General features: G+C 45.3%; 1 protein-coding gene across 4 annotated transcripts in view; it reads right to left on the reverse strand.

Moving 5' to 3' along the window:
• Positions 1–24,687, reverse strand: part of TOM1 (target of myb1 membrane trafficking protein) — a 244,150-nt gene that overhangs the window by 156,132 nt on the left and 63,331 nt on the right. For all 4 annotated transcript variants that reach the window (XM_069231390.1, XM_069231388.1, XM_069231391.1 and 1 more), the window contains exon 3: positions 14,244–14,322. In XM_069231390.1, the coding sequence (XP_069087491.1) occupies positions 14,244–14,322 (79 nt within the window). The remainder of the gene's footprint in view (positions 1–14,243; positions 14,323–24,687) is intronic.

Below are 24,687 nucleotides of genomic sequence, written 5' to 3' on the forward strand. Positions count from 1 at the left end.
ATCTGTTGTGATCACGTATTGAGGCACTGGGTCTTGGAATGGCCGCCCTTGGTTTAAATTTATCGGATTCCACCATTGAAGCAAGGAGTGTGTTTGGCGGTCTATCAACACTAGATCTTGAAGTTTACCCTGTGCTTGTGTCCATTGTGTTGCTAGACATTGTTGTAAGGGACGCATGTGTAGTCTTGCGTTTGGGACAATGGCTATGCATGAAGACATCATGCCTAGGAGTTTCATTACAAACCTCACTTGATAGTGTTGGTTTGGGTGCATGTTTAGTATTACATTTTGGAAGGCTTGTACCCTTTGTGGACTTGGACTGGCAATCCCTTTTTGTGTGTTGATTGTTGCTCCTAAGTACTGTTGTATTTGACACGGTTGTAGATGTGATTTTTGGTAGTTTATAGAGAACCCTAGTTTGTGAAGGGTTTGTATGACGTATTTTGTGTGTAGGAGACACTGATGCTGAGTGCTGGTTTTTATTAACCAATCGTCTAAGTAAGGAAATACGTGCATGTGCTGCCTCCTGATGTGAGCAGCTACTACTGCAAGGCATTTTGTGAATACTCTTGGGGCTGTTGTTATGCCGAACGGTAACACTTTGAATTGGTAATGCACGCCTTGGATTACAAACCTCAAGTATTTCCTGTGGGAAGGATGTATGGGTATGTGGAAATAAGCATCCTTGAGATCTAATGTTGACATGTAGTCCTGTTGTTTGAGCAAGGGAATCACGTCTTGAAGTGTCACCATGTGAAAGTGATCTGATTTGATGTAAAGATTTAATGTTCTGAGGTCTAATATGGGTCTCAGTGTTTTGTCCTTTTTTGGAATTAGGAAATACAGGGAGTAAACACCTGTTCCTTTTTGATGGCTGGGTACTAGTTCTATTGCTTCTTTTTGTAACAATGCTTGGACTTCTAGTTGTAACAGATCTAAGTGTTGTTTGGACATGTTGTGTGCTCTTGGAGGCACATCTGGTGGCAAATGTAGGAATTCTATGCAATAACCATGTTGGATAATGGCTAGGACCCACGCGTCCATAGTTATGTGTTCCCAGCTGTGGTAATAATCTGTGAGTCTCCCCCCCACTGGTGTTGTGTGGTGGGGGTTTGTGACGTTGATGTCATTGTTTAGTTTGTGGGTGTTTTGGGCTCTGGAATTTCCCTCGTTTTAGGGAACTGTCCACCCCTATATTGTCCTCGAAAACCTCCTCTCTGATATTGGCCCCGATATGTGGGTCTGACTTCCTAAAAGTGCCTCTGCTCTGTGGGGAGTAGAGCGCGTCCATGGCTTTGGCCGTGTCAGTGTCTTTCTTCAGTTTGTCTATCGCTGTATCCACCTCCGGCCCAAATAGTTGTTCATTGAATGGCATATTTAGCACTGCTTGCTAAATTTCGGGCTTAAATCCGGAGGTTCGTAGCCATGCGTGTCTCCGAATGGTTACCGCCGTGTTTACTGTTCTGGCCGCCGTGTCTGCTGAGTCCATGGCCGACCTTATTTGGTTGTTGGAGATACTTTGGCCCTCCTCGACAACCTGTTGGGCACGTTTCTGGAACTCTTTGGGAAGGTGTTGAATGAGATGTTGCATTTCATCCCAATGTGCCCTGTCGTATCTTGCTAGAAGAGCCTGAGAATTGGCAATTCACCATTGATTGGCTGCCTGTGCTGCCACCCTTTTGCCTGCTGCATCAAATTTCCAACTTTCTTTGTCGGGCTGTGGTGCATCTCCAGAAGGTTGTGAGCTCGCCCTTTTTCGGGCTGCTCCTACTACCACTGAATCTGGAATTAACTGTTGTGTGATGTACACAGGGTCAGTAGGGGGAGGTTTATATTTCTTCTCCACCCTAGGCGTGATGGCTCTGCCCTTGGCTGGGTCTTGAAACACCTGTTTAGCGTGTTTTAACATGCCTGGAAGCATTGGCAAGCTTTGGTATTGGCTGTGCGTAGATGACAGGGTGTTGAACGAGAAGTCATCTTCTATGGGCTCTGCATGCAATGCTACATTATGAAATGTAGCTGCCCTGGAAACCACTTGCATGTAAGCAGTACTGTCTTCAGGTGGTGAAGGTCTTGCCGGGTAGCATTCGGAACTATTGTCAGAGACTGGTGCGTCATACAAATCCCATGCATCCGGGTCATCTTAACTCATCCCTGTGTGCGTTGGTGACTGCATCATTGGGGGTGTTGCTACCGGGGACTGATGTGGCGAATGTATTGGTGATTGTTGTGGCGAAAATTGTGGTGGAGTTTTCCCTTTTGCCACTTTTGCCTTTGGCTGCATTTCCACCTCTTGGAATGCGAGCTTCCGCTTCATTTTGATTGGAGGAAGAGTTCTGATTTTCCCCGTGTCCTTTTGGATATGGAGCCTTCTTTGGGTGTGGTCCGGCTCTCCCATGCCCAGCTCTTGTTCAAATCTGTGGCCTTGTAAGTGTGTGGAAAGGCCTTGTTCCTCTGTATAGGAGCTTTGTTTCGGCTCCGAGGAAGAATGTTTCGGTACCTAAATTTTTTCGACAGTCTTTTTCGGCTCCGAGGAAACCTTTTTGACTTTCGGTGTGCCGAACTCTAGGTGCCGTGTCTGTTCAGAGCTTGTATCTCGGTGCCGAGTATGTTCGGAGCCGGTATCTTGACCGGAGTCGGATGTCTTCAGCTGCAGGGAGACCTTTTTCGGTGCCGATGTTTGGTCACCGTGTTTTCGGGTAAAGCCATGGCCTGTTGGCGGTGGCGTCCCCTGGGCCTTCATGATCTTCGAGTGAGTTTTTGCCGGGGCTGGTTTACTCACGGTTTGCTGCGTCTTCGGCTGCTCACTCTCGGACTCGTCAGAGTCCGAATCTCTGATGGAGAATGTCTCCTCTTCTTCGACGTCGGTGTGTCCGGCTGGTGTAGACGCCATCTGGAATCTTCGAGCTCTACGATCCTGCAGTGTCTTCTTGGATCGAAATGCCCGACAGGCCTCGCAAGTATTCTCTTTGTGTTCGGGGGACAAACACAGATTACAGACCAAGTGTTGGTCTGTATAAGGATACTTTGCGTGGCAGTTGGGGCAGAAGCGGAAGGGGGTCCAGTCCACGAGCGTTGAAGATGGACGCGGTCGGGCCGACCAGGCCCCGCCGAGGCGTGGAAACCCCGAAGGGCTGCCAGAACTTTTCTTTCTTCGGTGTCGATGTGCTAGCACTAACCCGGTACCGAGCGCAAACAATACCATCGAATTTTCCGATGGATAACTATCTTTTCCGAACCGAAACACGGAGCGTAGAGGAACACGTCCGAACCCAATGGCGGAAAGAAAACAATCTAAAATGGAGTCGACGCCCATGCGCAATGGAGCCGAAAGGGAGGAGTCCCTCGGTCTTGTGACTCGAAATGACTTCTTCGAAGAAAAACAACTTGTAACACTCCGAGCCTAACACTAGATGGCAGGATAATGCACAGCATGTGTATCTGCAGTTACACATGCCATCGAACATATATATATATATATATATATATATATAGCAAGACAAATTCTTGTAATAAGAGGAATAATCTGTGGAGAGTAAAAGCTTCAACTTCACTGGTATATCACTTACATTCTTGTCCCTGCAGCCGGAGATAAAGAGGCTGAGTAGGGAGGCCATATAGAGAGTAGAGAGGGATGCACTCATAAGCACAGTGACCCATTCCATGTATTGATCTGATACCACAAGCCAGTGATCTAGGGTAACCAAGCCCACAATGGAACAGTGTTACTTACAAACTCATTTACAGCGGTGAGTAATCGTCAAGACATGTGAGAAACAGAAGAGAAAGGAGGGTCAAGCCCCACAGTTTCAAGTGTGATGTCCGAAAATAGCTATAGTCTATCAAGCTTCGGAGTCCCTCTCAGATACACTAATAATGTCACAATGTTAGGTTATAGTTCTTAGAACTTCCTATACTCCCTTAAACTGGTGCTCTGTGTGACGACGTCTTTATCTCAGAGATATTATATAATTCATATGGGTGAGCTGGATCTCATGAGGTTCATCCCAAGTGATTGAAAAAGAAGAAAGTGGGCATACCATAGCAACCAACATTGCAGCCGCTTGATTCCAGAGCTCTCATCCGAGCTCAGGTAAATCTTTCATTGCTCATGCCGGTGTGAGTTTGCCTAACCCCCACTGAGGGCTTCTGCGCTGCAGGGCCTCAGTGAGAACCCTGCACTCCCGGTGTGGGTCCTGGAGGAGTCTATCCTTCCCCGGGCCTGACTCTACTGCGGCAGTACTGGATGGCGCCTGCAGGGTGCCAGGCCCTCTTAGACACCTCAGTTCAACTCTTCTTGGTGATGCTGACATGTGGAGCTGGCTGTAGGGGGTCCTGGGTCAGACCTTCGGCAGCCCTGGTGCATCGCAGAACTCGTGTTGACATGGGGCGGTGCGGGCATTGGTAGCAGCCCTTCTGAGGGATGACAGCAGAGCGGCTCTGACCGCTGGACCACATCTGCCTGTGCTCCCCTTGGGGAGTGGTTTCCCGCAGTCACCAGGAGAACAGGCTTGATTGCAGAAGGGGGTGAGATGGCCCAGGCCCAGGCCCTGGCCATGTCTGTTCACCTGATGCCGGAAGGAGCTCTCCAATGTGTCTGCACCTCCAGTTTTGTCTTCCTGTTGGGGACCTGAAGAGCTTGTGATGGAGCAGGTGGGCCCGGGCAGTCAGCAGCAGCAGAGAAGTTGCAGTGGACATTCACAAGGCAGAATGCATCACTTGTAGAGACCCTGTGGTCTGGGCCCTCCTCCACATTTCCACTGCGGTGTGCCTGGTGAGGTCAAACTGGATACCTCAGCAGCTGAAACTCCCCTGGTAGACAACTGCTGCTGCTTCCCATCTCCGTTAGCACTTACCTCCTTCTGGACGTACTTCTTCTCCCCCTTTGCAAGTGGGGCTTACAAAAACACTCCTTGTGCTAGGCACCTAGGCCTGTCTCTGATATCCTAATAATGAAGGAAAAGAGTGTCCCTAGGCATCCTCAACAAAAAAACGGATGAGTTTCCGGGGGCAGTGTTCATGGGGGTTCTGGAAGTGGTGGGGTGTGGATCCTGGTGCAGAGGGGGAAAAACCTGTTGCAATTCCTTAAACAACGGCCATGCTACTGGTGACTGACACTTCCAGACTCACTCTAGCAACTCAAATCAATGAGGTGGGATTGCTCCTGGGACTGGATCAGCAGAACTCTGTGGACAGAGGCTAAGGGGAAAATTGGGGAGCTTGAGGTCTCTGTACAAGAATTACAGAGCCTGGTAATTCTTGGTCTGACATCTTGCGTCCTCCAATGCAGAGCGGCTTGACTGGTCTGAGGGTGCCAAAAACAGGTCCCACCTCCTGGTGCTCCCTCTAGACCACTCATTGCCAGGATGATACCCACCAGAACACTCATCGCCAGGATTCTTAATCACAAACATGGAGACATCAGACTTCAGAAAGCTTGGAGAAAATGTTGACTCACATGGATCTAATGAGATCATGGTTTTCCCTGACTGCACAAGGATGGTCCAGTGTCAACATCAGTCCTTCCAGGGTCTCAAGCAGAAGCGGAGGGCAATGAAACTGGACTACCGTCTGCTATATCCAGCCAAACAAAGTCATCTGGCAATTAAAGACTTTCTTTGTTGAGACTCCTTCGGAGGCTTAGGACTGGGAGGCCAAGCAAACGTCACCTTGTGGACCTGGTTCACCAGATCGGAGTGGGTGCCCTGCGTAAAATCTAAGAGGAAATAACACTGTCATCGCCTTAGGTCCAAAATGGGCCGGGGTGACATGGACCACAGATCTGGGACCGAGTTAGAGCTAGCGATGGACAGTGCAGGACAACAAGGACTCACTGGATGTGCTAGGAGGGCTCAGGCGGCCTGATAGGGATGGTCTTTGATTGTTGAGTTATGGCTGCTGTGTCCAATGCTGAAGTCCCTGCTCTTTTGGCCTCTGTTCACTTCATTGGGCCCCCAGATAAGAATCGGCTGATTAAAACTCAGAGATGGTGGGGGGTAGGCCTTCAATGGGCCAAGGCCTTCTCCACAAAAGATGCCCTGGATTTGTGGAATCACTAGTCCAAATGTGAAGTTGTAAAACCTTGTGTGTCTATATTTTTAGTTTGTGCTATTTCTATAAATGTGTTTGGGATTTATGGCTCTTCATTGCCATTCTACAGATGCTTCTAGTTTTGAAGGTAAGAGGCGGGGTTGGCATGTGTTATTGCTGGTTATTGATTGTTGTTCTTACTTCAACATTCCTTTTCTGCTATAGCCCTCCTATTGCTTGGGTGATCGGATGTACAGGCTCACCCATACTCAAATAATGACATTTATGTCTCTTATTTGTTCATACATAAATATGGCACAACACTTAGGGCCGCTACATTGCCACTGCAGGAACGTTGCATGATAATCCCCCATCTATTAACGCGTATGCTCCCCCTGCCACTTTCTCTCTAATTTCTTGAATGTCTCAGTTGCTTAACCTCACAACTCCATAAGGGTTGTCTGAATGGTGGGAGGTGATTTTAATGGTTTGTCAGACTTGGAGCTGGAAAGGTCCCTGTCCTGCGGGGAGTACTGTCTGGCCCTACTCCATTGGGGCACTTGCTTCATGGACTCCAGTGGGCCTGTGCAACATCTGGCGCATCTTCCTTCCCCGGGACAGGGTCTATGCTTTCTGTTCCTGCCACATGGATCCTACATTAGGCTGGATTATGTTGTGGTCCCTAAGCCAGATACAGGCTATATTTTAAACAGCCAGATATTGGTCTGTGGTCTGTCAGTCTGTGTGTAAAAGGAATGGGACTGCAAGAACGGGGCAGGTGGAGACTGTCATGTTGTGGTTAACTGACCCACAGTTTGGACTACACCTTCTTTCCAAAGTGAAGGGCTACTAGGGAGATGTATTAGCTATTTGCCTGGCTGATGCAGACAAACACAAGAGATTGCTGATTTGGAGGGCAATGTTTTGGGATTGGGGCTCGGTGCCAATCAGCCCCTGATCCTGTATTACAGCGCAACTCTGACATGCACAAAGCCAGAATCTGTCAATTACCATTGGGGGAGCTGAGGGTGGACTAGCTCTCCTCTCAGAGCTGGATCTAACACTGGCGGAAATAAAGCCTTCTAACTGTTACACTGGTTATGCCAGTGGTCTTCAAACCTTTTAATGTCGTACCCCGCCAGAGGGGAAAAAAATAACCAGGGCCCCCCACTCAGAATTTTTCACAATTATTTCATTAAGCTGGCAATGTTTAAATGTCTAGGCATATCTAAACATTGCAGTTTGTTGCCTTTTAAAAATGTTATCAAATACATGATGCCCAAACATACCATTCTGGTCAGGCAGGCCTTAAGTGGGTTTGGGGGTTTTGACAGGAGTATTTGGTGCCCCTTCCCTTTTGACACATACTGCCAGTTAGGATATACATGACAAAAGGATGTTAGTGATGTCCCATTGCAGAGCGACTTACTCCTCATGTTATTCCACTTAAAAAAGGATTGTTATCAGCGTAATGCTTCTTTTAGCCAGAGCCTGGTGCCCCCCCAAGCATGATTTGGGCCCCCCCTAGGGTGGCTCGCCCCCCCAGTTTAAAGACCCCTGGGTTATGCAAAGGTGGAGAGGCTCCCTGTCACATCACTACAATCCTTTCGGCTGATGGGCGGGTGGTGGTAGGCCAGTGGGTCATTAGAGAATTTGCTTCACACTACTCCTCACTTTCAGCTAGGTGCACCTCCTCAGACCAAGGGGCATTAGCTGACTTCGTCCAGGACTTGCAAGCTCCTACACTCTCCATGGTGCAAAAAGCTTGGTAGGAGGAATACATCATGGAGGAGGAACTTGTGGAATCACTATTATTGCTCCAGAGAAGGAGGTCCTCGGGTCCGAATAGATTTCTAGTGCAATTCTTTCGGCTCATGGCTTCCCAGTCCGTTCCTGCAATCAAAGCTAAGATTGATGAGACCTTAGAGAGCGGATGGTTACCCTGTGACTGTCACCAACATAATAATGATTTCCAAGATCGGGGTCCCTCTAGACAGTTACTGCTCTACTTCTCTTATCAACTTTGAGGAGAAATAAATGGCAAAGCTCCTAGCAACCTGTCTGCCTACGGCGATTGACTTGTTAATTAATAAAGATTAATGTGGGTTTATGCTAGGGAACTTCACATGTCATAATATTTCTAGACTTCATAAAACACCTGCTTTAGCTGACAGGTTTCCGGACCCCCTAGCATTTCTCCAGTCAACTTTGAGAAGGCCTTCAATTTGGTTGCTTGGTAGCATTTGTTTGCGATGCTCAGGAAGGTTTTCATACATTATGTCCAACTTCTCTACAGTGATCTTAGAGCCGGGGTTTGTCTTGGTAGACAGCTCGCTGAGGAGTTTCTGTGGAGAGGGGGTTTTGACAGGGCTCCTCCATCTTGCCTTTGTTGTTTGCGCTAGCTATAGAGCCAATGGTAGAGTAGCTTCACGTAGACAACTTGCCATGTAGTTTGAGTGAACATGTGGGGTCTCAGACAGGACACTGCTTTATGCAGAGGACCTTCTAATCTTTCTCCAGGACCTGCGCAATTACAGGCCACGACCCCCTCCGGATTCTGAGTATTTTTGGTAAATTCTTTGGCCTCATTATTAATATGACTAAATCGTTGGTTACCCAATCTGGGAGGGGTTAGGTGATGCTGACTGGGCTTCTTCCCGGGATAACTTTAAGTATCTCACAGTTTATGTGACGGATGATGAGGACAGAGAATGGGCACAGAACATTTCACACCAGATTCTTAGGTTGCAGACTGATCTTGCATTTTAATCCACCCCCCCTTCTGTGAAGCTGTTATCTTGAAAATGGGGGGCTGCCAGAGCACCAGTATCAGTTGTAACATTACCCGTACGAGAACCCACAGACCTTTTTCACTCACATAACAACAACAGTGGTGGGTTTTCTTTAAGAGGGACAGGGCACCCAGAATAGCCATGAGTAAGTGCTATAAGTCACCGTACTTTGGGGTTGTTGGTGCAGCTAATATACAATCACGTTGCTTTGATTCACTCACACCCACCATAATCAGACCCGGCCTTTCTGATGGAGTGATTGGCTATGGGTGATGTCTGCTTCCTACACTATTTACATGCCACTCAACCTCCGCTATATCTCTCCCTGGTGGCGCAGTGTGTCTTGGAGGCCTGGCCTGTGACCCTGCAGGCTTGGGGTGGCTTGGGCATCTCCTAGGAAGACTCCAATTTGGATGGGAGCTTGCCTTGGAGACATTGTGACTTCTGCTGGGATTTCCTGGGTGGAATAAGATTATCATCTCTGTACTGGAAGATGTCATGGAGGGACGCACAAGGTCTCCTTTCCACAACTGCAGAACTCATTCAATATGAACAAGGCACAGTTTTTCTGCTATCTCCAACCCCAGCACGGCCTCCACCTTTACGTTAAGAGTCTGGCTAAGCTCCCTGACCTCAGCCAGCTAGAAGCCCACCTATTGACGGGTGACACAGCACACACACAAACCTCCCTAATATACCGGACCATTGTGAATAACTCATCTGACACTTTTGATACCTTTTCTAGACAATAACCAATCTAGTATCAGGGTGACATTTCAGTTGACGACTGCTGAGATGTCAAGCTGGCTCCCCGGGTGACTGCCACTGCAGTACAATTCTGAGTGTTCAAATTAAAAATCCTGCAAAAAATAAACATTTCTCTTTCCAAACATTGGTGCTTTTGCCAGGATCCCATCTCTGGTATGCTTTAGATGCGGCTTAGGGTACGGCGGTTTTCTCCAACCTGGTCCTGTCCGGCAAGTCAGTATATCTGGACTAATGTACTAGAGACTAGACTATGTGGGAGGTGCTGTATTGGCTGTTGGACCCCGACCCCACACTTACACTGCTGTATATTAAAGATGATCTCAACTAATAGTTATAAGTTAGCTTTCCTCCACATGGTTCTAAGGGTAGGGAAGAGAGAAATTGCCAGAGACTGGGGGAACACGTCTAGCCCATCCCTCGAGAGGTGATCCAGGGGTCTAGATCAATATATGTCTGTCTCTAGAGTTATTTATGTAGCAGTCCTGGGGTTGCCCGCGTAAGCATGATAAGCTATGGTCTGAATGACAAAGCTACCTAGGAACTGTTTATGGGAGGGAGGGGCATTCACTATTTCTGGCATGAGAAAAATCAATGGGGTCCTGCTTGACTGAGATGGTTTTATAACATATTAAGATGCATTTGTCCTGTCCCGATAAAACTGGGGTACAAATGGACTTTTCCCGAAAAGTGAAGAAAGGGGTGGGCTACTGGTTTACAGGAATGTCACGCTATTTACCTTGTAAAATTTAATAAAATGTTTGTGTTTTTTTTTTAAAAGAGGCAGGTGATGTCATTATATGTGGATGACATTTCCTCTATCACGGCTTATAAACAAACATGCGGCAAACAAATCTGGCTGTGTAAAAGCTGCCTTTGTGCACCTGTTCAATGCAACTGTATGCACTGGCTCGTTGTTGTGTGCCATAAACGATGCCTTTTGTAGTGTACGAAGTTCCATCTTACACTGATTTTTAAGTTTGAAGTCGATTTAAAAGATGCTACTCGTGGTTCAAGACTAAAATCTGTGCTTCAGTCACATGATGCCAGCACCTTGGGATCTTCTCAAACTGAAATGGGTTTTGGAACCAGCTCTGTACCTTGGCACCAGTCTGCGTTACTATGACAGACACCAGGAGTTCTGCCAAACTGACTTTTGGCCAAACTTTGCTAAAGCGTGTCTGTTTTCATGTAAAACTGTCAGCCCTTAAATTCTGTAGCAATCACTGCCAAATTTATGTTGACAGCAAATGCTGCAGTAAGCTTAACCTGCCTAATTTCATATCAAACTGTATATCACAAGCTTTCTGGACCCGAAATCCTGCTGCGCATTCTCATATCACAGACGGACTAGAGATGCAAGGCACAGCGGAGGTAACTTCTACCTGGATCCACCTCTCATCATTCAAGTTCAAGGATATAGCATCGCTAAACCAAACACTTGGGTCCTGAGATTTCAAGAGTCAGCTGCTGTGATACTGTCAGTTGCACAATATTCCTAATTTAGGTTGTCAACAATCTTTGTGTTTGAGACACAGCCCTTAATAAGTTTGTTTCTTTGCTATCTATCATATTTTGCAGGAAATCAGGCCTTTCTTCTATCAACCCCACCAGCATCACTTGTGGAGTTCCACAAGGCTCTGCCTGGTTACTGACACTTTTCAACGCATAACAAGTACTCCTAGCAAACACTGTGGATGTTTTCAGTAAAAGCCATCACATGTATGCTGACAAACGTTTCAAACAAAACCAGAAATCCAAAAACAGAGACATCAGAACTGGTTATGCCTCAATAACCAAACTTATGCTACTTGCCTCAAGCAACCCCCCTCCAAACTTCCATTTCACTGGACATCCAGTATGGACCCCCTGAGATGGCCTTCGCTAAAAACACCTTCAATCGCCTACATGACCTCTGTCAAATTCTATCCCTGCTGCTTCTGCCTGAAAGGACTGCATGTATCCTCTAACTGGGTGACTATCAAAACTCTACGGGGCTTATCTGCCAAGGCACAGAGTAAAGTGTCTCTCATTATGTGCTGGCTGAAGAGCACAAACGATATCAAAACTGCATCACACTCCGGTTCCCAATGAAACAATGGGTTGAACCTTCAAAAAGCACTTTGAAACCACCTGGTATATTGAGTCATCAAAGGGGACCAGGTGGAGATCTATATATCCCTCAATATTTTGATATACTGACTAATCCTCACAGCTCTTCAAAGTGTTAATTACCCTAGATCACGAAATCGGATTCATTATTGTCCTTTCAGAGTACACCTCCAAGTTTTAGAATATGGGCTTTGGAAGCAAACACAAATTTTAAATATACAATATCTAGTCCCAACAGGTACCGGGTTGCATCTTAGTATGATTACTGAAGCAGCCTTTGAGCAATGCATGCCCTGTATAAAAACTAATTTAAACAAGTGCTATATAAGAAAAAACAAGTTATTCCCAGACTGCCAAAACATGCACCAAAGAACCCTAGGGGAGAGGATGTGGCTGAAGTGCCAGCGCTGCCGACTTCAGAGCTGGGGAACACAATTTGAGTCTCGGCACTAGCTCAACATCCTGTAATTCTGGGCAAATCACTTAATCTCCCATTTCTACCAAAATGAATGTGTTATTGTAACCGGTCCTCAAGTAAAGCGAGGTAATACCTTGGGATTAGGTTCACACTAACTGAACTCTATTTGAAGAGACTCAATTTACATCCAATGGCTAGATGTTTTTTGCAATCAAGCATGAGACCGTGAAGTGCTGGGGTCTGGTATCACAACTCCTTTTCCACCATTTTGGAGACAACACCTTTTGCAATCTTCTTGCCTAGAACTAACCTATCTGCTTGGTTGGTGACTCTCCAGAGGTTATCAAGAGCACGTGCTATCATCTAAGCTCTACTCAATTCAGTTAGTTAATGCACCCACTGCAGAGGTCTTGACAGAACGAGAATGTCACAGAATGTCACAGATTACAATCCTGACGTAGCTTTTTTCCCTTCTCATCTCTGCAAGGTTGATGCAAATTAATTATACCGATTTTGTTAAGAATGGCACCTGCTTTGCAGAGCTATGAAATGGCAGAACCTGTTATACCAAGCGCTGTATAAAAAAAAAAAAAGCTACTGCTTGACTGCCCTAACACTCACCAGACAAGGAACCCTAGGGGAGAGGATGTGACATAAAAGCCAAAGCTGTCAACTCTGGAGCTGGGGGAACATGATTCGAGTCTCGGCGCCCGGCTCAACATCCTGTGATTCTGGGTAAATCACTTAATCTCCCCTTGTTACCAAAAATGAATGTGTTCTTGTGTAATGTAACCAGTGCTCATGTAAAGTGCTGTAATACCTCTATATCAGGTTTGCGATATATAAAACAGCAAAAAAGAAAATAATAAAGCACTCCAATACCTTTGTGTTGAGTTTGCGCTACATTAAACTGCAACAACAACAAAAATAACCCTGACATAGCTTTTTCACCTCATTTCTGAAAGGTCGATGCAAATTAATTATAGCAATTTTGTTAAGAATGGCACCTGCTTTGCAGCGCTATGAAATAGCAGAACCTCTATTACCAAGTGCTATATATAACAAAACTTTTTAAAAAAGAGTTATTCCCAGACTCCCCCAACATGCACCAGACAAAGAACCCTAGGGGAGAGGATGTGGCGTAAGGGCCAGACCTGCTGACTTTGAAGCTAGGGAACACAGTTTGAGTCTTGGCGCTGGCTCAACATCCTGTGATTCTGGGCAAATCACTTAATCTCCCCATGCGACTTACGATGAATGTGTTCTTGTGTATTGTAACCGGTGCTCATGTAAAGCGATGTAATACCTTTGTATCAAGTTTGCGCTATATAAAACTGCAACAAAAAAAAAACATGAAAGGCCCCTGCAGTCATCGTAAAGAAACAGCAAGATGCCCGAAATCAAGTAAGACGAAGAAACAACATACTGCCGTGAGTGAATCGGCAAAGCAAAGGGAAAAATTGTGCGCAATACTAAGGTACCTTTCCGACCATGCAGTTATGCATGTAACAGGGTCTGTCTCCAAGGCGGTAACAAAACAGCCTCAAGGCGGGACAAGTGTAAAGCATTTACCAACGACATCAAGGGATTTTTGAAAAGCAGGCCCAGGAACAGATGAAAGTGATGGCCGAGGTTAAAGTCCACAGAATAGATTACAACATATCGAGAAGAGCAGCGCTTGTGCTCTGCTATACTCAACCTAAAAATAAACAGAATGCTAAAAGGAGCTGTAAGTGATGTCTCCTATGGTGTAATAGGTGTTGTCTTATGCGGTTTATAAGATTATTTGTGAAGAGGAATGTCTCTGGTGCTTGAGGGAGGAGTCATCGGACGCTGATTATAACTAACCAGCTGGAAATGGTGTCTCTGATGGTGCAGGAGACTTCATCTCATGGTAGTTGCTATATGTATAGTGAGTGATATCTCGGATAGTGTAAAAGGTGTCATCTCAAGCCGCAAGCAATGGCAGAAGAAGAGGTGTCATCTTAAGCAGCAAGTGAAGGCAGATGAAGAAATTATTTACCTATTACCCAATATAAATACTGACAGATGTAATGTTCTACTTTCTGCTTCTCATTCCCACACCCACAGTTTGTCGGGATACATTTCCTGACAATGTTCCTCACCGTCAAAGCCAGAAGCACCTCGTGGAAGTTCTTGTTCCCTACGATCCTCTTCTTCAGGGCTCGGATGGCGTCCTTGGGCCTAGAAGGAAGAGACCAGTAGATGAGCTACTCAGAAGACTAAGCCATTTTACAGGAGCCATCTTCTTCCATCCCTCAGCATAGAATCAGGATTCAAACAGGTTGCAGTCCAAACTTCTGCTGGGCTAATTAGGTGACTGTACATAAAGAAGTGTCATTAACACAATTCCTGGTCAAATAAATAGTGAAAAAATATGTGGTATACACCCATTGTGAAGTGAAATTTGAAAACTTTGTGGTGAACGGGCACGTTTTAACACATATACGATGAACCCAACGCTTCAAGCAACACCCACCTCCTCCACACCTGGACTCCCGTCAACATAGAGAACACCGCCACCACCATGGCCTCCATCCACTCCGGATCACCATCGGACCCCTGCCCACACCATATCTTCAATAAGGCAAACATCATCATCGCCCCCCCCCACCTCTGCAAAACCATCAACAGCTCCTTCGAGTCAGCCACCTTCCCAGAAAGATGGAAGCACGCAGACGACCCCAAGAACTACCGGCCGATCTCCCTCCTCCCCTTCCCAGCCAAGGTCATCGAAAAATTCATAAACAGCCAACTATCCCGGTTCCTGGAAGACAGCAAGGTACTCAACACCTCCCAATCTGGATTCCAAAGAAACCACAGCACCGAGACTGCACTCATTGCTGCCACAGACGACATTAGGACCATGCTGGACGAAGGAGAAACAGCAGCACTCATCCTCCTGGACCTCTCTGCAGCTTTCGACACGGTATGTCATGACAGTATGTCATGACACTCCCCGCACACGCCTCCACAACGCTGGAATCCGCGACAAGGCACTCAACTGGATCTCGTCATTTCTCTCAGGCAGAACCCAGAGAGTCTGCATCCCACCTTTCCTGTCAGAAGCCTCCAGAATCATCTATGGCGTTCCCCAAGGATCTTCGCTCAGCCCCACGCTCTTTAACGTTTACATGGCCCCCCTTGGCAACATCGCACGAACCCACCACATCAACATAGTTTCCTACGCAGACGACACTCAGCTCATCCTCTCCCTCACGAAGACCCTACAACTGCAAAGAACAACCTCCACAATGGACTGCATGCCATTGCCAGCTGGATGGAATCAAGCCACCTCAAGGTAAACACAGACAAGATAGAAACCCTCATCTTTGGCACCAACCCCTCAACTTGGAATGACTCCTGGTGGCCCACCTCCCTAGGAACCGCGCCCTCACCCACCACCCACGCACGCAACCTAGGATTCATCTTGGACTCCACACTCAGCATGACTCAGTAGGTCAATGCCATCTCCTCTTCCTTCTACAACACTCTCTGCATGCTCCGCAAAATCTTCAAGTGGATTCCCGTCGAAACCAGGAAAACTGTCACCCACGCCCTGGTCAGCAGCCGATTGGACTACGGAAACGCACTATATGCAGGAAATAACAACCAAACTCCTAACAAAGCTGCAAAGAATCCAGAACGCATCCGCCCGCCTCATTCTGGACATCCCACCCCGCAACCACATTTCCCCCCACCTCAGAGACCTTCACTGGCTACCAGTATCAAAGAGGATCACCTTCAAACTCCTTATTCACGCACACAAGGCCCTCCACGACACAGGCCCAGCCTAACTCAACGACAGACTAACCTTCCACACCCACACCCGCAATCTTCGCTCCGCCAGCCTCGCCCTCGCCTCCATCCCCCGCATTCGCCACACCACCGCTGGAGGAAGATCCTTCTCTCACCTAGCTGCCAAGACCTGGAACTTCCTACCGCTCCACCTTCGCCAGACCCAAGACCTCTTGACATTCAGGAAACGCCTCAAGACATGTCTCTACGACCAGTACCTCCCCTCCCCCCCCCCCCAGCGCCTTGAGACCCTAACGGGTGATTAGTGCGCTCTATAAATCCTTGATTGATGCCTCTTGACCGAAATGGAACATTTACCTTTGACCCGAACCGTTACACCGATCGTTTACTTTAAAACCAATCCACATTCCAACCTAAACCTTAAACCTAAACCTAAACCTAATTCTATACCTTACTCTAAATCAGCTTTAAGGCTAAAGACCATCCCTTATCCGAATCAGTCACTCCGCGACGTCTTCAAAATAAGTTTATTTTCATAATTTTGTATGGCATTTTCATAAACGGACATGCAAAAGAACATTTGATTTGTCACTTTAAAAAACTGCCACCTTTTTGTTGAATAAATTCTAAGTGTACTACATTTATGTTCCACTTTTTTCCCCGAGACTGAAAGGTTTAGACGCGCAAGGGAACTATGGCCCTGGCGGTCCTGCAGCATCCTGCAGTCTTAGATAGCACTGGTAAGCAACCATAAACAGTTGGTTCTGCAACAACCAGACACGTGGTAACTGAGCGAGGTGGCAACGCATGGAAGGCTTGAGGTGCACTGGTGCAAGCACTGAACGGCAAGGGATCCTGCATACCAGCAATGAAGAACATTACTAGAACTGTGTAGGTCCCAGGACAGGAGCAGCAGTGGAGTGCAGGTCAGGGTTGAGTGCATTGACAGAGCTGCCCACGGGCCCCAGTACTGGGAAAAAAGCAGGAGGCGCTCATGGTCAGAAATGGAGTGCATTGTGCAGCTCTGACTGGGAACAAATCCAGAACTGTCAGACGAACTAAAGGTCAGGTTTGAGATATATTGACATAGGTGTGCGCGAGGCCCTGGTCTCATGAGTGGAACTCCCCCACCTCCACATGGGGCTGGGTAGAGTGCCTGGTGAGTGGGCTGCTCCAGTTCCTCCCTTCAGGAGTGGTCGCTGGAATCCAGCTATGCAAGAAGGGTTGGGTTGAAGCACAGACCTGTACAGAGCTTGTCTGACTCATGAGGGACACACCCTAACCTTGAACAAGCTCGTGGCAGAGCATACAAATACCTCTCTCTACAGCTATGTAATTATTAAAAAAAGTGCTAAAAAAGTTTTTTTTATGGTCTGGAACGATTTTACTACATACAAACAGTACTGTATAATATTTAACTTCCTGTTTTCAATAAACAGAAATCAGTGTGGGAAAGTTGTCATTTTCATGTCTCTTGAACCAAATTAAACCATGCAATGGAAAAGATACAGAACTGGTTAGATGCATATTATGGTCCAACACACCCATCTCAGGGTTCAGGTGGCATTTACAAAGCACTCGTCTTCTTGGTTTATCAATTTCACCACAAATGCGCTGTGGCCTTAATGGCCCACAATACACAATCATCAATTATGTATCCGACATACTTATTTTACTCAAAGGGCGGGATTCAGAGTCGGGCGGATTTCGGTCTTCTATTTCCCATCACACGAGTTACTGAAACCGGGGACAACGGTAACTCCTCTGTGGGATGCATACAGTAATACCAATTAAGAGATATGGGTGAATAACGCGAGGTACATGGTGTTTCAGCACAGATTTCTGCAAGTTTTCCAGATCTGTTTCACCTTTAGGATGCCCATGTTTTCAGCAGCCAAAATCTCTGGATGAAAGTAAATTGATCTATGATGCTCCTGCCGGTCTCACTATCGAATTACCAGCAGCACTCAGAGGACCCTAACACAGGTGACCTGTGTTTAAAATACATCGCATTTCTTAGATATCTCAGACTTGTGGGAGGAAAGAACAAGAGTGAGTCCAGGCGGATGGAAGGAGAGAAATAGAGTTGGAGAGAGGAAGAGAAGGGTTATGGATATAGTAAGGAAATGAGAACAGGAAAGGAAATGCAAGATAGAATGGGGGGGGGGGGGGTGACACAAAAAGAGGGAAGATACAGAAACTAAGGAGAGAGGAGAGGATGGAGAAGGAGGCAACGATTATGGGGAGAATGAGAGAAACTCGGGATAGAAAGACAGGAATTGTAGAAAGGAAAAGACCGACGGGAGTAGAGCTGAAAGTTAAGAGAGAGGGCATTTAATTACACAGCTGTCTGCAGGGCTGGGAGGCCGGGGTAGTCGAGCATTACTTATTGATCCTACAACGATGTAAATACGCTCCTCCCTAGCCTTTGTTTGGCAAGTTATACAACGGATGCCTTGCATTCCAAAATGTGACCTTTCATAGATTTGTTCTCCTCCTTTATGACGACGGCTGAGCTAAATTCAGAAGGCCTGCTCCCAGTGTTACTGTGAGAAAGCGAACCATGGGAAATGCCAATGTGTTGCCTAGAGACCAACATATAGACTCTTCCCTTACTGAATAAATTACTGCTTCCCTAGTCTTGCGAGCGAGTCAAGTGGGTAGAGCAAAACTTAATTTTAAAACAAATAAGTTCCAGAGACCTTGTCAGGGGGCACTGAAGATTACACTACCAAATGCCCCTACTAACGCTGCCAAATACAGTACCATCACAACTAACCATCACACTCATAAGGGTCACCAGTGCTTTAAAAAGGTGGTTACTGCCCAGTACTCAGTACCTGCACTTCTTTAGTTTGAAAGGGAGAGTACCTTCACTTCTCAGCACTGCTGAAATACATTTAATGGGAGATTACTGGCACTTTTCTGGAACAAACAGGCACTCTAGGTAGTGAGTACCTGCACCTCCATATTTCCATTTACAGCACCGACTGTGACGATTCAGACTTTAAATATACACTAGAAATGACTACTACATGCCACCCAAGCTATTCTTATAGCTTTGGGTGGCAGGTATTAGTGATTTTAATTTATATGTAATTATTAAACAACTGTTGTTGTGCTCCTCACAAAATTGGACACACTGCGGTCATATAGCAGGCAGTTATAAGAGCCGGTGTTCTCAATAAAGTGCCAGTGCCAAGCACCGGAAACCACAAGCTCAAATTAAGCACTGGCGTAGAGACAAATATGTGAAAGAAGAACCTAAGAGAAATTAATAGTGGTGAAAGGAAGTTTAAAGAACACATTCCCTCAAAATCTGCACATCCTACCAGCTCAATGTAAAGGAGTGATAAGAATGAGATCCTGATGTACGAATATCAATTCGTAAACCAAGTTGAGCAATTTGCACACTGACTTGTTTAAGAACGTGGATGCAATTTGGGATGCAACCTCATAGATCCTAAATGGTGCTTCTAGGACCTAGTAAGTCACTTCGCAAATTGTCCATTCGTAGGGGTTGTAAATCGACCGGCTTAATGAATATTAATTAGACAGGTCACAATTTGCAAAGACATGGACTCACAGAGGCGAGTCAGATATATTGTAGATTTCTTTCAAGCACACTAGCCACAGGATAGCTCAGTAGCCCAACTGATACTGCCTCCAAACATTCCATAATAAATCTCCCCCTTCACCACTAAAAGCAAGATACTATACATCTCCTCTTCTTAACTAAACATAAAGACCAAAGTACAATGTAAATGTACATAGAACAGAGGGGAGAAAATGGCAAATAGGTGAGGATAAAAAAATTCAGACGGAAAACCTATGCTTAAATGAAATATAGTCTCGCAAGTAAAGGAAACCTTTTTCTGAAATCTCCCAAAAAGCCATCCAGGTGCTTCCAGATCTCTTCTTCAAACAAAACTGGATATACCATTCTCATCATCGGGTGTTCCTCTGCTTTCTCACATTTTTCTGCACCTCCAGACACACTGACATTCAACTTAAGTTCAAAATCCTGCCATGTTCTGTCTTCAATGCTTTATGGAAACACTTGATAATACAGAGGCCTTGTGAACTGTGTACCAACAAGTGATTCTATGTTCATCCAGTTTACCAGACACACATTCTGGCTTTTGGTAGCCTTCCTTTTGTTTTTGTCATGACAAACCTTTCAACTATTTTGCAAAGCCAACTCTATTTTCCTCCAGTCATCAGACACCACCACCCACTCTTTATGCCATTTTAACTACCCTGTAACCAGTTTAGTCAAAATAATCCCTTTATGACATGTAAAAACCTTCCATTTAAATATTAATAAGTCACCCCAGTTTAGACCTCGGAGTCCTGAAGAAAGAGTGCATGGTACTTAAAAGTAGGGCATGCAGAAATGTAATGTTCTCTTGTCCTTTCAGTGACTAGAACCCCAAAACTATTTTCGCTGTGGCAGGACAAGCTGTCTTGTGTAGAAAACCAGTGTACAGATTAAAATACTAATACTGTATCTAGGCAAAAGAACCAGCAAGAAAAAGAATGAAACCTTTTTAATAGTTATTAAAAAGCCAATTCAGTTGTGGTCAGATTTTTGATAAATAATAAGGAAAAGCATCTTTAAGAAAGTTACCTTTCCCTGCCTGAAGTTACTAGAAGTTAATTTGCATTCTCTAAGCCACATTAATTTGCCTTTGATAGGTGTGAACAGGTGTGAAATGCCTGCTAGGATCAAACAAAAGGCTTACCAGAACGGGCAGAAATGACTCCTCTAAACCCCACAGAATATACAGGGTGAGGCATTTGACTCCTTGGCAGATATGCTGAGCCATATTTAACACTTGAAAGGGAGAGAACAGGATGCCAAGACAGTTCTTGTGGATCCACTGTCGGGTTGCTAAAAGACTCTTTTTTTTTTTGTCATACCAGACTTCTGTCTCTGGGTTTATTGTGGGTACAGTGTCTGTCTCTAACTGGGTTTTAGAGTTAGGTGTAGAAGGACACCAGGATTACCACACTAAACTCCCACACACAAAATCAGAGCCTAGGTTTAGTTTTGTCAAAGACTTTCGCCATCCTGAAAGTGCCCAGTAGTCATTCCGACTCACTAGCTTGTGCCAGACCTAAGAAGAGTCCTGAAGGACTGGACCAGCTCTTGCTTGTACCCAAGATAAAGAAGTGGACTTCAAGGATCATAAGGCTGACCTGTTCCACCTACAAGGATTCAACAAGTTACAAACTACTTTTTCCTGGAAGCACCCAGCCAACCAGTGGCAAATGGACCTAGACTTGACTCTGCTGCAGGCCTCTGAATGTCGCCCTGTAAGTCCCTTGGTGCAATCAATGAGGTCTTGTAGGACTTTACAAGTGTACTGCTGTGTTGAATTGGGACTTAAAGGACTGAGACAGAAGGTAAAATCTACAACCAAGAGAAACCTGGTTGGTATATCCAACTTGCACTCCATCGCGGTCAGCCTCAAACTACACTCTGGTCCTGGTCTACCACAACCAGTGACTATCATTGGCACTTTGTGCTTTTTGGTGCTGTTTCTACTAAAAGCTTCAAAATACATATCCATGGTTCCCCTTATTCATTTTGATATCATTTTGTTTATTAAATGCTACTATATTTCTCCAATGTGATTTGGGATTTTTACTGTTTTGCATTTTGACGTTATCACTGTTATAGTATTGCATCAAGAGTTTACACATTGCCCTAAATTGAGCCTGTCTGCTCTGTGACACACCTACCAGGGGGTGAGCTCAGCTTAATTTAGTTAGCGACTTTGAAGGTGCACCCTGAAAAGGGTTGTGATTATTCCTTGAGGTGGGTAGTCACCAACCCCAAATAATAATTACATAACTTCAGTATTGGATCTTTCATAGATTCACACGCTTGAATTATTCCCAGTCATCGAAGTGGGAGTCCCGTGGTACCATAGAAAGGAGTAGAGAAAATTCTACATAAGAGTTCATGTCAAATACATTAACTTTAATAGCTATTTAGTGTCATTTAAAAAGTCCCAACGTCCAGCCAGTCAGGCAACAGTACCATTTAGAACCCTCACCATAGAGGCTCTAATCTCTTAGATTTTCTAAAGCATGTTGTGTGATGGGAGCCTCCCTGACCTTTGTTCAGTTTTCCATTCAGAAAAGCTACTTCAGGAAGATTAGCTATCTCTCTATATTTTAAACACCTTTAGATTTCCTGACCATGTTAGATAAACCTAAAAAGAGTTTATATAGGCCATGTGGTACTTGTGGCAAAAAGAGATTGCACTCAGACGACCCTCTAAATACTCCATTTACTTTCCTCAGCCTGAACATACTGTGAAAGACTGCAAAACTTGCTGCACTTTCTCTCACAAAATTCTCAAGAACAGAGAGGGGAGATTGTTATTTTGGTTGCAGAAGCAAAGGAGAGATTGTTATTATGGTTGCAGAAGCTAAAATCCAAGGAAGATCCTATCTCTGAGGAAATAAGTGGTGATTCTTCTACAACTGTTAAATCCTGCAAGAGGGATAGGCCACTCGAGAGAAACGTCCGAACCACCTAAAAAAAGCTTCTAAGAAAACACATCATGAGTCCTTCAAGCACCATAAAAAAATCTGAGGAACAACTACCACTAGCAAAAACAGCAAAACTTCCCTCTGTGGTCCCATCTGAACCTTTAACTCCTATCAGGGACGTTTCTGTCAGGATAGCTTCACAAATCTCTACCAGCAACCACAGAAACTTTCTGCACCTAAATTCAAATTATCATCAACCTTCTCACAGACTACATCATCTACGACAGCTCCGTTGATGACATAAACCACTACAATGTCGATGTTTACCTCAGTGCTGTCTTCAATTAACTTATCCTCATCCCCGGCAGTGTTATTGACCATTTTTTCTTGCACTTTATCTTCGACAACAGCAAAATCTTCAAAAAAATGTGCTTCAAAAACTACAATCTTAAGCTATGCTGCTGCAATCACCTTTGAAAGGACCACCGTTGACGACACCATCGACGATCACACCATCAATACCATTGACAAGGAAACACGACCATCTTAACAAGAACACCATTGACACTATCCTAGAAATCACAATCCATAGAGGCATCATTAAATCCACTGATGCCTGCTTCTATAATATAATTTGTTGAACCATCAGATGTAATCCTTCCCACTCATATGTCTCCAAGCAAAGTTTTGCCATTCCCACCGGCACATCTGCTTGATGAAGATGCCTCAGATGGGGAAGTTCCCTTTGGGGTGGCTCATAGCCCCTCTGAGTTAAATGTCAAGATGATGATGACGACCAATAATATGAGGATGACTATTACTTGGCTGAACAGCCAGAACGTTATGAGGAACTGTTTTATTCCTATGAACATTACAAATAACAGGAACACTCAGTCCAAATGCCATGAGTACTAGTCTCCAATCTGCAACATATGCTAAACGATTAGAAAGAGCGGCAAAGAGGTTTCAACTTGCTATTACCTCTTAACAAACCAACAGTTTTCTCTACAACTTTAAAGAGCAGATGAAAAAAAATCAGTAAGGGCCATCCCTACTGTTGATTTTATTTGGCAAATGGGTCTAAAAACCAGCCACGGTGTCTACAGTAATGCCCAGATTAGACAAGAAATACAAAGCTACAGATGTCTCTAACGCATTGTGGGCCATCCTAAGCCGGACTGTGTTATTACACAAACTGCAGAAAAACATTCTAAAAATCCATCTACCCCTGTCACTACCAAACCGGATAGGGATGGATGCCACCTAGACAATATTGACAAACATTTCTATGGTATGGCAGCGATCACAGTTTGAGCAGCCAACTCTGTAGCAATCCTACGGAAATTTGACAGAGAGATGCGGTATGATATGGACAGTTTGTAGACCTCTCACCAAAATATGCAAGGGTGGACGCCAAGACAATTCTCCAAGAAGGAGAAAGAGCCTCAGCTGAAATTATCAACTGTGCCCTAGACATTTCATCACCAGGGTTCAGACAATTAGCTAGAGTAGCAGTACTTCGGAGATAAGGCTAGCTGAAAGCAACATCCTTCAGACCAGAGGTCCAAAGTAAGATCCTGGACATGCCGTATGACGGAGAAGCCTTGTTCGGAAAATATATTGACAATGCTTTGCCAACTAATAAAGCAGCTATGGACACAGCAAAGTCTCTGAGTACTCTACAGATGAAAAGGCAGCCCTTTTGGGGAGCTAGAGGCAGAGTCTCCTTCTCTTATCGAGGAGGATTCCAATCCTACAAACAGCAATTTTAACCATTCAAGACTAAATATCGTTCCCAATACGCACAGCAATACCGCCAACCTCCATCGGCAGAGTACAAGCAATCAACAAGAGGCAAACATCCCCCCAAACCCCAGAGGGCAGGATACAACTAGAAAACTGTGACCCTCTCCTTGGTGCCAGTTGCCTACCAATCAAAACAACTTGGGGGCCGAACATCTAATTACCTTTGTCAATGGTCCCTCATCATTACAGACAAGTAGGTCCTGGATGTCAAAGTTTGGGGGCATACACTCAAATTCATCAAAAAACCAAAAGGACCCCCACCTCCCCATCTAAAACAGCTTTTGATTAAAAAAAAAAATGTATCCTTCTAAAACAGCTTTTGATAAAAAATGTTATCCTGCTAGGAAAGTGTGCAAAAGACAGGGCCTGAAGATTCAGAGGGAAATCGGTTTCTACTCCTGTTTCTTAATCATAAGAAAAAGAAAAAAAATCAGGCGACTGCCACCCTATCTTAGACCTTCGGAAGACCAACAAATC

The sequence above is a fragment of the Pleurodeles waltl genome, chromosome 4_2, assembly GCF_031143425.1.
Source record: "Pleurodeles waltl isolate 20211129_DDA chromosome 4_2, aPleWal1.hap1.20221129, whole genome shotgun sequence".
Taxonomy (NCBI): Eukaryota; Metazoa; Chordata; class Amphibia; order Caudata; family Salamandridae; genus Pleurodeles; species Pleurodeles waltl.